Source organism: Delphinapterus leucas, chromosome X, assembly GCF_059928025.1.
Source record: "Delphinapterus leucas isolate spDelLeu-1000000601 "Yukka" chromosome X, BTC_Dleu_Yukka2, whole genome shotgun sequence".
NCBI classification, from domain to species: Eukaryota; Metazoa; Chordata; class Mammalia; order Artiodactyla; family Monodontidae; genus Delphinapterus; species Delphinapterus leucas.
The window spans coordinates 89,206,315-89,220,442 of NC_143150.1; the positions used below are offsets into that span (position 1 = coordinate 89,206,315).

Sequence of the window (14,128 nt, forward strand, 5' to 3'; positions counted from 1 at the left end):
TTTCCATCCTCGAACTTATCACAATGTGTAATTAACTAGGGAATCTGTTTATTTACCCAACTAGATCTAAATTCCAGATCAGCTTGGATCTTATCTATGTTAATCCTGCCACTGTATTCCCAGTGCCTATAGCAGTACCTGGTTCATACCAGGTGCTCGAAAAGTATTTGTTGAATGAGTATGTGAAGGAGTTTTGTCCTCACAGTGACAATAAGGTTAATTCAAACTTCTCAGCATGACATTCAGGCCCCAATTTACTTATTTGGGCTTATATTCTGCCTTTTTATACCTCTGTATATTATACCTGTTGCTATCTCTGTAAAAGCTTGCTTTCTGCCTCAAATGCTCTTCCTCCTACCAAATAATTTACCTTTCAAGGCCCTTCTCAAACACACCTTTTCTGTGAAATTTTTTCCAATCCTACACACACACACACACACACACACACACACACACACACAGAATGCGTCCTCTGCTAAGTCCTTGTAATATAGGGTTATAATAGACATAATAATGATGATGATTATGACAGCTAACATTTTATTGAGCATTAACTCTATGCTGGGTACATAAGCACTTCATATGTTATTATCTCATTTAATCCTGAAAACAACTCTTAAGAGGTAGGTAGGTACTATCATAAGTACTTATGTGTCTGTTAGGCTAGCTAGAATCAACTTCATGAAGGCAGGGATGGTGCCTTAAAGCCTTGCTAATTCTCAGAACCTAGCAAAATATCTGTAATGTCATAGGCCCTTAATACAAATTTGCTAAATAATGAATTCTGACAGTAGCTTCTTGTCCCGATTTCACTTTGAGAATGGCAATCCCAATCACTTAAAGAACCAGACAATAAAGTATATAAATTTAATCTTAAAGTGATACAGTCCTTTCTAATTACAACAAGAAACTCAGAAGTCATAAAAGAAAAGGGTTATATACCTAGCTATACAAAAATTTTAAAATATTTGTAGATTAAAAAAACAAAGTTAACAAAAGCAAACCAGAAATAGAAAATATACATATTCAACCTACATTAGACAAAAGATTAATAATAATAATATAAAGGGCTCTTATAAAAAAGTAAGAAAAGGGCTTCCCTGGTGGCACAGTGGTTGAGCGTCTGCCTGCCGATGCAGGGGACACGGGTTCGTGCCCCGGTCCGGGAAGATCCCACATGGCGTGGAGCGGCTGGGCCCGTGAGCCATGGCCGCTGAGCCTGCGTGTACGGAGCCTGTGCTCTGCAATGGTAGAGGCCACAACAGTGAGAGGCCCGCATACCGCAACAACAAAAAAAAAGTGTGAGAGAAAATAAGAAGAGATAATCAGCCCATTAGAAAGACAGGAACATCATATGAACAGGAAACTTCCAGAAAAAGAATTTTTTTTGGCCAGACCGCACAGCTTGTGGGGTTTTAGTTCCCTGACCAGAGATTGAACTCGAGCCCCCGGCAGTGACACTGCAAAGTCCTAACCACTGGACCACCAGGGAATTCCCCAGAAAAAGAAATTTAAATGGTTAATAAACATGAAAATATGCTCAAGCTCATTAATTTTAAAAAGTGAAAATTAAAACAATAATAGGGATGTATTTATTTATCATATTGTAAAGATGAAAAAAGAATTATAATATTTAGTACCAGCAAGGCTGGTGAAAGGGGAAATAAGCACTCTTACACACTCATGCTACAGAAATGCTCTCATACACTTAAAAGATACACACACACACACACACACACACACACACGCACATGGTTGTCCATTGTGGCATTGTTTGTAATAGCAAGAGATTGGAAGCAACTGAAATGTGCATCAATAGAAGCTTGGTTAAGTAAACTATGGTACAGCTATACCATGAAATTGTATGCAGCCAATGAAGAGAATGATGTTACTGCATAACCAAATAATAGATAAGGGGAATTCTCATTTTATAAATATATTCCAGATAATAAGAAAACAATTATAAAAAGGGGAAAGGATTTGAACAGACACTTCATCGAAGAGGATATAAGGTTGGCAGATGAGCACATGAAATGATGTTCAACATCATAAACCGTTAGGGAAATGAAATTAAAACCATGATGAGATAACACTACATAGCTGTTAGAATGGTTAAAATTAAAATTACTGAAAATACTAAGAGCAGAACAAGTGGAAGAACTACCATACATGGCTAGTTCAGATGCAAAATGGTACAGCCACTCTGAAAAATGGTTTGGCAGTTACTTACAAAGTTCAGCATACATTTATCACACAATCCAGTGATCCCACTCCGGGGTATACTACTCAGCAAGAGAAAGGAATGAACAACTTAAATGAATCTCCAAGGCATTAAGCTGAGTGAATGAAGTCAGTCTCAAAAGTTGAAACTATGTGACTCCATGTATATGACATTCTCAGAAAGGAAAAACTATGGGACAGAGAACAAATCAGTGGTTACCAGGGCTTGGGGGTCAGGGAGGACTGACTGCAAAGGGTAATAAGAAGGAATGCTTTGGGGGTGTTGAACTGTTCTTACCCTGTCAGTGGTGGTAATTACAAGTATCTACGCATGTGTTAAAATTCATAGGACTGTGTGCCAGGAGATAAATAAATGTTATTGTATGTACATTGGAAATAATTTTTAAAAAGATAAATTGTCATCAGCAGTAATGATACCTTCTATTTCTCCATCTAAGGGAGGAACATCATCTCTCATGGAGAAATCCATAGCTGTCCCTGGTATGTCCATCAAGTCCTCATCACTGGAGCTGCTCTGGAAGCTATTGAAACTCCCCTGCTGAAAGCCTCTGTTATCCATAGCTCCTGTACAGAAAAAAAAACAGGAGGCTTATTACAATGATTTCCAAGCCCCTTACCACTTATTCTTTTTTTATTGTGGTAAATACACATAACATAAAATTTACCACTTAAACCATTTTAAACTGGCAATTCAGTAGCATTTAGCACATTTACAATGATGTGCAATCATCACTATCCATTTCCAGAAATTTTTCATTATCTCAAACAGAAACTCGCTACCCAGTAAACATAACTCCCCATCTCCCTCCCACCCCAGCCCCTTATAACCTCTATTCTCTTTCTGTGTCTGTGATTTGCTGATTCTGGATATTTCATATAAACGTAATCATATAAGATGTGGGCTTTTGTGTCTGGCTTCTTTCACTTCTCATAATTTTTTCAAGGCTCATCCATGCTGTAGCATGTATCAGTACGACATTCCTTTTTAGAACTGAATAACACCCATTGTATGGATATACCACATTTTATTTATCCATTTATCAGTTGATGGACATTTGGGTAGTTTTCACCTTTTGGGTTACCACTTATTCGTATGTCCTCTTTCGTGCTCTTATTTTGACAGTATAGACATACAAACTACTTAGCATAGTCAGTTACCCTCCAGATATAACATACCGCTACCCTTACCATGTAGTTGATATTGGTTTTTTGAGAACCACTGCAAATAAGCAAATCAAATGAGGACATGCATACAAAACTCATGGGAGTTCACAATAAAAATCTGAAATAAAAACTAGACAGCAGTATTCAGAAATGTGCTAGCCATCTGGGAGTGGAAAAATATTATTTTATGCCTCCGGCTCTCCCAGAGTTCTTAACACAATATAGATGCACAGAAATACTGGGAAAAAGAGGCATACTGTGCTGTTCAATGTTGTTCTCTGCTCAAGAATTTAATATTAAAGATGAAACACTTTTCACATCCCAAGTGGGAATCTTCAGATCATAACATTTTATTCAAAAAAATCTTAGTATATTGATCTTTTTTTTTAAAAAAAAAAAAAACAGCATTACAGCCAACTTTATCTAGCCCTGCACCACCACCACCCCAGTTTTTGATGAAATCTTGATCAAGTTTCATAGCCAGCAAAGTTCTATTCGATTAGGCAAATAATACTATTTTTTTAAATTTCATTCATTCATTCATTCATTTTATTTTTGGCTGCATTGGGTCTTTGTTGCTGTGTGCAGGCTTTCTCTAGTTGCAGTGAGCGGGGGTGCCTCTTCGTTGTGGTGCGCGGGCTTCTCATTGTGGTGGCTTCTCTTGTTGTGGAGCACGGGCTTCAGGCGTGCGGGCTTCAGAAGTTGTGGCAAGCGGGCCCGGTAGTTGTGGCTCACGGGCTCTAGACACAGGCTCAGTAGTTGTGGTGCACAGGCTTAGTTGCTCTATGGCACGTGGCATCTTCCCGGACCAGGGCTCGAACCCGTGTCCCCTGCATTGGCAGGCAGATTCTTAACCACTGCACCACCAGGGAAGCCCTAAATAATACTCTTTTAAGAAACTTCTTACTCTGGGTTATCAGAATTATGTGCAAGAATGTGGTAAATACCAAATACGTTAAATTAAACTTTAGGGGGACTTCCCTGGTGGTCCAGTGGTTAAGACTCTGTGCTCCCAATGCAGGGAGCCCAGGTTTGATCCCTGGTCAGGGAACTAAGATCCCACATACTGCAACTGGAGAGCCCGTATGCCACAACTAGAGAAGCCCGTGCACTGCAATGATGACCCCGTGCAGCCATAGTTAATTAATTAATTAATTTAAAATTAATTAATTAAATGTTAGGCCTAAAAAATTGGAATCACAGCAGCTAAATTAAATATTTTAAACATTGAGCATAAAGGAGAAAGAAGCAACATTTACCAGGACTTCAATTAATTTTCAGGCCCTGGGCCATGCACTTAAAGTGAACTCTTTCACTTAATTTTTCCAGCGTTCCTAAGCTGTGGCATTAGCACTCCTAGTGCAGATAAGGAAACCAAAGCTCAGAGAGACTAAGTAACTTGCCCAGTTAGTGTTTTTAAAAGACGGTAAGCTCCAAATCATGTGTTCAATTTCACAACATCTCACTTATGATAAAGAGGTCAGCCTGAAGGAGGAGGTCAGCATGAGTGACATTTATGAACCACCTATTATGTATGAAGCATTGTGGGATAGTGGGACAGATACAGAAATGATGCTGGGTAGGCCAGATGAGATGAAGATTGAGAGGCAAAGACTTGGGAGTTATCAATATCAAGGTGATGACTGAAATCAAGAGAACAGATATTCTAAGGGAAATCTGCCATTCACTTATGGATAAGGATGAATATAAATAAAAGAAACACATTCTCAACAACATTCTTTAGTATACACCAACAGCTTGAACTCTGTGCAGACATGAGTCTAAACAACAGGTTCTCCAGGAACATTACCATGCTTCCATGGTGACATATGGTCAGGTGGAGACAGTAGGGTCATTTACCCAGAGGTACTAATAATTTAGAAAATTATCTGTCATAAAACCATTCCCTCAGCTACAAAACCTCTAACCTTCCTATGTGGATCAAATGTTTCCTAGGATACTAAGAATCCATGCTTTGCATCTTCAGCCCAGCTCCCTCGCTGCCAGCCAATCCTTCATCCTCGCTAGACTCTTCCTCCTGCTCTATCCTGCTTCCTTCACGCCCCTTCTCTGAGCACACCTGCAAAAATGCACTTACACGAATTCCTCTGAATTATGATTCTAAGCAAGAAGGTGACAAAAGCGGACTCTGCTGCTGCTTCCAAGTCTAACCTGACTACCACGGATCCTTAGCAGGTTTTTCCTATTACCAACGACACACAGGAAATTCTGAATCTCTCAGTCTTCCCTCCTGTCATCCAGGAAGAAGTGTCTTTAATCTTTATTTAAGAAAAAAATCAGTCTCTCTATTTTGTTCTTGATCTGACTGAGATAACAGATCCTTACCTGCCTTACTCTGAGTTACTTTATCTTATCCTTTAAGGAAACCTACTATCTCTAGCCCTCATCTCTATCTCAAGCTCCAGTCCTTAATTTCCAAGAATTCCATCTGACACTTCCGTTGCTGCTTCAAACTCAACAGGATGAAAATGAAAAACAAGCAGAAACAACATTAGCCTAAACACAAATTAAAAAATCCAAACAAGGCATGTTTCCTGCCCTCGCCCCTCACATCAACTTTCCCTTTTAAATGTAGGTGGCATCAGAGTCAATAGTTGCACTTAATATTTGTCTAACTCTGGGATTTACTACGTTCAACGAACCTATAAAAGCCATCTCAAAAGTAGGTATTCCAGGTTTCTAGAAATCTTAACGGAAAACGAGCACCATTTTAGCTGATGAGAAGAACTTGGGAGATTTTCTTTCTGTTTAAATTCATCCAGCGCCTGTGAATTCCAGTGACTAGCACTGAAAGTAGGCAAGAAAATTTGCAAAATGATGCAGAATCCTTTCCCTCTCTCTTCACTGGTTATGTGCTTCATTCAGGAAATGATTTAAAATACACAGTTTCAGCAACTCTACATTAGCCACACAAATCATAGGAAGAAGAAGTATGGGGAGTCCAAAAATAATTTATATTTGGCTTTGGAATATGTCCTGTAGTCATATTTTCAGAAGGTGTACCTATTGTTCTGGGAATTCATTAAAACAAAATAATGACGCTACAAGATGAAGACTCAACAAAGGAGAAGCTGGAAAACTCTTCCGTTTCCCCATTAGGACCTTACAAACTCCTTCCTGTAAGCCACTGACACAGAACAACCCAGCTAAATTGAGCTGCCTCATTTCAAACATTTCGTGGAACAGTTATCTGGTTCAGTGTTTGGGTTATAAAGTGCTTCCTTAATAAGTACATAGAAATAAAGGGTCAACAAAAGAAAATTAGAAGCAGCAAGCAGATCAAGCAAAACAGATGCAACAAACTGGAGTTCAACAAAGAAAAAGAACATAATCAGTAAAACTCGAAGTGATATTTTGCCCGTGGATAATCCATTCTGGTAGTATTTGGTTTTATTCTGCAGATATAAAAAAGTTCCAGACAAAAAGTTAAAGCAGCAGAATAATGAGGAAATAAAGTTCCTCCAAGTTGAGATTTGATCCTGCATTTAGTTGAACTCCAAGCCTATTGCTCTTTCCATAACACTCTGGGGCTTCCCTATGACATGTCAGTCCAGAGAATGGCACATCTGGAATAAATCAAACCTCTAGATGGTCACAAGCCTGAGGTCAGCCAGAATTTAGGGTAGACCAGGAACAAAGTAACAGGATTTATTATCCCAACTAGTGGATTACTATAGGGCTTGTCATACAATGAAGGGTTATGGGGAGAGGGCAAACAGGGAAAAATGTTTGGTTGATATCTGCGTTACATAGCTGGCACTTTCAGTGCCTTTTGTCACCTTCTTGCTTAAAATCATAAGCTGGTTCCCCATTGCCTTTTGGGTCAAGTTTACATTTCTTTGTATGGTATTCAGAGCCCTATCAAATCTGGATCCCATCTACCCAGACAGACTTATCTCCTGCCATAGATTTGTTATACTCCACATAGGCCATGTACTTTAACACCTCCATACCTTTGCTCAGGCCATATATTCTATCTGAAATCCCACCCAGCCCCCATCCTCTTTTTAGCCTGGTGAAATCCCCTTCAATCCATCTCGGGCCAGCTCATACAAGCTTTCCCTCAACACCCGCTTTGTTCAGACATCTATGCTGATTGCATAATCTCTTCCACTTGAGTCTTGTGACTACACCGTATCCTTCTCATTTTTGTGGTCTTAACAACTCTAGTGTTGTTCCAGAGAAGGTATTCAATAAATGCTTATTGAGGAGGATTCTAGTTGGGGAGGAATGGTTAATAGCCAGTCAACATATTTATATAGCCAATACTCAATAAATCTATGCCTTGCACTATGGGGGTAGAGGATTAAGGATACAAAAAACATTTGTTACCCTGTCACTGCTCTCAAGAATTTATTATCTAGTTGGGGAGGAAACTTCCACATAATGTAATTATACAACAGCTAAGTGTTAAACTGTTAGAATAAAAGTGAAACCGGCATTTAGAAAATGGAAGGGAGATTGTAAGCTAGAGAAGCCTTCATGGAGGAAAGAAGGTATTCGAGGACCAGGAAACAAAATGGCCAAAGGCTTGAGATGAGAATGAGGCTGGCATCTGTGCTTGACTAGAGGACAGGGTAGCTGTATGTGAGCAAATGGTTGGGAAGCCAATGGAGTCACTGTAGTTTTTGAGGAGCAACATGATAAAAACATAATTTTAGGAGGTAAGTGTGGCAGCGGTGGACTGGAAGAGAGAGGATGAAAAGGCTAGGAAGGCAGTTCACCACTTCCAGTCTTAATGTAGGTCATTTAGGATGGAGGAAGAAGGGGGAAAAGGGGAGGAGGAGTGCATATTCCCAACAGCTGTACTGAAAGAGCCAGGTGGGGATGGGGTGGGATGGTGCTAATTTGTGGTATGGCATACTAGCATCTTGTTTAACTAGTGACAGCAACACATGTTGGTACAAACAAATTAATACCTCCATCTCAACTAGCCCATTTGGCAAAAGCAAATGTATAAACCAATGGGCAGGCTGATACACACAACCCTTCAAATAAAAATATAAAGTATGTCACATATTCCAATGCTAACAAACACAAAGAAGCAATAAACTTTTCTATTTCTTATTTTGGTTCAAGAACGATAACTGTTGACCTGCACATGGTATTCCGTGTACATAATATGCCAGATACCACAAATGTGGAAAAGGGAGGATGCAAAAGGAAAAAAGGGTAAGAGAGGCATTATACAACCTACCAAGATACGAGTATTGTCTTATCACTTAAAAGAAAGAACATTAAGTCAATCCTAAGTATAACATTGAAGGTGATAAGAACTGGCACATACATAAAATCACCTTTTTCTACCCACTACACTTTGAGCTACTTGAGGACAGGGTGCCTTAAATCTGTGTTCCTAAGTGCCTGACACAAAGAGAGCTCAGTAAATAATCTAGTTTATACTCCAATTCCAGTTTTAGTTACTTTATTTTGAGAGGCAGAAATGAAATGCAAATCTTGGACAGTAGTCTCTGAGGTGCCTTATTTCAGAGGTTTGGGCCAATCCTAACCCAAGGCACCTTCTCTACCTGTCAAAATTTCAAGTAAAAAGTTCCAGGAGGAAATAACAGTGCTTCTTCTCACAGTGTGGTCTTCATCTGGGAGTCATCCTCACAGACAAGTAGGGGTTATGAGAAAAAACAGAACTCAGAGCAGGCAGTACGAGAAAAGCAGTTCTCAAACTTTTTGGTCTCAGGATCCCTTTAGTCTTCAAAATTATTGAGGGACCTAAAGAGCTTGTATTTATATGGGTTCTATCTATAGATATTTACTGAATTAGAAATCAAACCCCAGAAATGTTCAAAATAAATATTTATTAATGTATTTAAATATAATAATACTCATCCCATTATATGTTTACGTTAACTTTTGGGAAAAAAAATCTATATTTTCCAAAAAAAAATTAGTGAGAGGCATTTTGCAAATCTTTTTATTTTTTAATTTTTTAGATTTTTAAATTTTTTATCCTTACTTTTATTTATTTATTTATTTATTGGCCTCACCACACTGCTTGCAAGATCTTAGTTACCTGACCAGGGTTCGAACCCGGGCCCCCTGCAGTGGAAGCTCAGAGTCCTAACCACTGGACCACCAGAGAATTCCCACAAACCTTTTTAATGTCTGCCTTAAGAGGACACATATTCCATTAGCCATCAGAGCAATGACATCAGCACCTGTCATACAGCCTCTAGAAAACTCCACTGCATATTCATGAGAAAATGAGAATGAAAAAGGCAAAGAAAGTCTTAGTATTAATATGAAAATAGTTTTGACTTTGCAGACCCCATCACAGGGTCTCAGGAAGCACAGACCACTCTTTGAGAATTGTTAAAGGAGAGAAAGAACACAGAATGGAGAAACCATACTTGGGCAACACTCATGACTGGTAAGAAGGAGGAAGAGGACAAACCAGTCAGATGAGACTGTGTTGACAGATGAAGGAAGTGGAAGTGAAGCAAACTAATATTTCCTATAAATATTTTTCCAAAGGAGAAATAGCCTTGATATATAAAGAGATTGTTCAAATCATTAAAACTGAATCCCAACAGACGAAAGGGCAAAAGATATTGGTAAGTAGATAATTTATTAAAGAAAACGGGGAAAGGGGTTTTAAAAATTCAGAGAAATTAAAACTGAAACAATAATATGCTATTGTCCCTTAGCATTTCTTTGGTTTTATCTCAGAGATCCTTCCTTTCTTTTTTTTTTTTTTGGCTGTGCCACATAGATTGTGGGACCTTAGTTCTCCAACCAGGGATCGAACCCAGGCCCCTGCAGTGAAAGTGCCAAGTCCTAACCACTAGACCACTAGGGAATTCCCTCAGAGATTCTTCAAATATGATAACACTCTGATAGAAAGGCTTTCAAGAGTGACAAATAAGATGGCTAGAGAAGCACCCTGAAGTTCAAGGACAAGAGCCTGCCAGGCCTGACAAAGACACCACTCATATTTTATAGATCACTTTCACTTTGGAATATATGAGTAAAACACCAAAATAAACTCTAAGAAACTGAAATATAGCATTACATTGAAAGATTTGCCTACTATAAATAAGGAGAGTTTATTCCAAGAACACAAGACTGATATCACAAGGGAAATTGTCGACATCATTTATCAGACTAACAGATAAAATTTTACAAGCCATAATTATCTCAACAGATGTCAAGAACAGATTTTAAAAGTTTATATTTATTCCAGATTAAAATATTTTAAAAATATTCCAGGTGGAAAATTTGTTTCTTGACATGATACAGAAAATTTAAATTAAAACCAAGAAGCAAAATCTCATTCCCCTTGATACAGGAAGATAATGATGCCTCCTGTTGCCTATTATATTTAACATGGTAAAAGAAAACTTTAAGAGGAAAAAAGTGAAGAATGCATATAGGAAAGGAAGAAATATATTTTGATGTTTGGATTGCATGAATACATATCTATACAGCTCTAAGAATATTAACTAAAAATAACTAAAGGTAATAAATGAATTCAGAAATTATAAGGCAAATAGACAAAAAACAACTGCATTCCCATGTACTATCATAGAACTAGAAAATACAATAATTTATTTATGATAGAGACATACACTTGAAACACAATATTACTGTAAAATTTATAAAATCCAAGTAGGAGGAAAAAAAGAATGACATAAATCAACAAAGAAGTATCATGCTCTTGGATAGAAAGTCTAAATATAGTAAGAACAAAACAGACACCAATCTGAATTGTATTACAACTATATATTAATCTAGAGTCCCTATGGCATCCTTTAGATAGATAACTTGAAAGATTGATAGTGAACTTTACCTGGAAGAATAAGTAGGCAAGGATACTAGTGTATATATTTTCTTAAGTAAATATGGCAAACATAACCTGTCAGATTTTAATCTTCTACAAAGAAACAATCATCAAAACCTTATGGCACTGGATTAAGAATAGAGATTCTAGCAGCGGACACGCACTATTTTACGAACTTAATAGCTGATAAACCAGAAGCAACACAACTATAAGGAAAGAATCAACCACTTTTTAGTAAATAGTTGAGGGATTGCTAGATATCAAAATGGAAAACAATGTACAATTACAACATATACCACATTGTGATAAATTCCAAATGGGTTTTTTTAGGGTTGATTTTTAAAATAACACAGAATAGTATATTCATTCCAGATGTGGTGGACAGGCAAAGTTATTTCTGACCATGGACACATACAAAATGGATTAATTAATATGTACTAAAATAAATAAGTTTTTGCATCAGGGAATGTATGCAATAAAATGAAGTGAAAAGAACAGAGGAACAAATCTGTGTCATCATTGATAAAGGTAATAAAAAAGGTGGATGCACATATTCAAGTAAAGATTAAAGGAGGATTTCTGGTCAAGAATGTAATAAGGAGCTTGGAAGTTCTCATTCTCATCCTCACAATGAGAAAAAACTGAACAAACTGAAAATCAACAACTCTCCTTAGATCCATGAGAGAACTCAGATTACAGGACAAACTACTGTCCCCAAACTTAGGGAGACAGACAGGCAGATACAGAGAATCATAGCTTACACTAGCGGAACCCTCTTTGAGAACCAGTGCCAGGGTAGGAGAACCTAAACTGTAATTGAAAAATAGCTAGAGGCTTAGTGTGGACAAATTTGAGAGTTAAGAACTCGAAAAGGCCCAGTGAAGACCAGAGAAAAATCCCCTCGTGCTTCCAGTAGGGGCAGGAAAATGAACAGGGCATTCTCTTCTTTTTACAAGGCTGGTCCTCAGGAGAAACTATTTTACCAATGCCTAACCAACTTAGCGGAAAGGAAAACTGAAGTCTAGCTCCCTCCAGCCTTCCTGTCTCACATAAAGGAGAAAAAACAAAAGAAAATAAAACTGAGAAGCACTTGTGAAGTTCACAGTCAAGGGGGCACAGGCTTGCTAAAAGACTGAAACCTAATCATAGGACTATAGAACACATCCCTTCCTCCATGCCTTACTAACACATCAACAGGGCTCATGAATAACAATAGGAGAATATAACTATAAGAACTGCAAAACCCAAATACATATGAGAGACAAAAACAAAGACATTAGAGAAAATTTTAGCCTCTGACACATACAGATACAGCAAACAGTAAACATATCCTAACCCCCATCCAGATAAACATAAAATCTCACACTAAAGGCCTATTTACTTTAGTTACTTTTACCCAGTATATCATTGTCCAGCTTTCAAAAAAAATTCCAAGGCATACTAAAAGACCAGGAAAAAAAAAACACAGCATGTAGAGACAGAGCAAGCATCAGAACCAGAGTCAGATGTGGAAGGAATGTTGGAATTTTCAGAACAGCAATTTAAAGTAACTATGATTACTATTCTAAGGGCCTTGGAAGAGGTGGACAACATGCAAGAACAGATGGGTAATGTAAACAGAGAGATGGAAACTAAAAGAAAAAATCAAAAGGAAATACTAGACATGAAAAATGCTGTAAAAAACAAAAGGTGAAGAATGTCTTTGATAGATGCATCAACAGACTGAACACAGCAGAGGAAAAGGATCAGCAAGTTTGAAGAAATGTCAATAGAAACTTCTAAAACTGAAATGCCAAGAGAAAAGAAGAATGAAAAAAATGAAAAGAATATCAAGAGCTGTGGGACAATTACAAAAGGTGTAACATACGCATAACGGCAATAACAAGAAGAAATGCTGCAAAAGAAATATTTGAAGCAATAATAATGAAGCAATAAAAACCACAGGTCCAGAAAGCTCAGAGAACATGAAGGAGGATAAATATATACATACATACATACTACAACTAGGCATATAATACACAAACTGCAGAAAATCAGAGTCTTGAAAGTAGCCAGAGGAATAAACACCTTACCTATAGAAGAGCAAAGATAAGAAATACATCAGACTTCTCTTCAGAAACCATGCAATCAAGAAGAGAGAAGAGTGAAAAATATGAAGTATTGAAAAAAAACACCAATCAAGAATTCTGAATCCAGAGAAATTATCCTTCAAAACTGAATGAGAAATAAAGACTTTTCTCAGAAAAGCAAAAATTGAGGTAATTTGTCAGCAGTAGACCTGCCTTTCAGGAAATGTTAAAAGATATTCTTTAGAAAAAAGAAAAATGATAGAGGTCAGAAACTCATATCTATGTAAAGAAAGGAAGAGTGCTAGAGAAAGAATAAAGTAAAATAAAATATTTTTTAATTCTTAATTGATCTACAGACAACAGTTTGTGCAAAATAATAACAGCAACAATATTCAGTGATGATATCTTATGGATAAGTGAAATGAAAGATAGGAATATTATAAGGGACAGAGGGAGGAAGTGGGAATACTCTGAAAATAAGGTACTTGCATTATTACTCATTAAGTAGAATTGTGTTATTTGAAAGAAGACTTAGATTAGCTGTAAATGTATATTGCAAACATAAGGGCAACCACTAAAAAAAGTAAAAAGATAAAAAGGAAAGGAAAAAGTATGATTAATATGCTAAGAAAGGAGGAAAAATGGACTCATACAAAATGTTCAATTAAAACTAGAAGGCAAAGAAAGAGTGGAAGATAAAATAAGAAAACAAGGGCAACAAATAGGAAACAGCAACAAATATGGCAGATAATGTGGACTCAACATATCAGTAATCACTTTAAACGTCAATAGTCTATTAAATATACCAATTAAAAGGCAGAGACTGCCATAGTGGATA

General features: G+C 37.3%; 1 protein-coding gene across 1 annotated transcript in view; it reads right to left on the bottom strand.

The window, feature by feature from the left end:
- The window catches only part of CLCN5 (Cl-/H+ antiporter 5), a 165,574-nt gene that overhangs the window by 49,752 nt on the left and 101,694 nt on the right, over window positions 1–14,128 (bottom strand). The window contains exon 4 of the mRNA XM_089904547.1: window positions 2,659–2,805. Within this exon, the coding sequence (XP_089760673.1) occupies window positions 2,659–2,805 (147 nt within the window). The remainder of the gene's footprint in view (window positions 1–2,658; window positions 2,806–14,128) is intronic.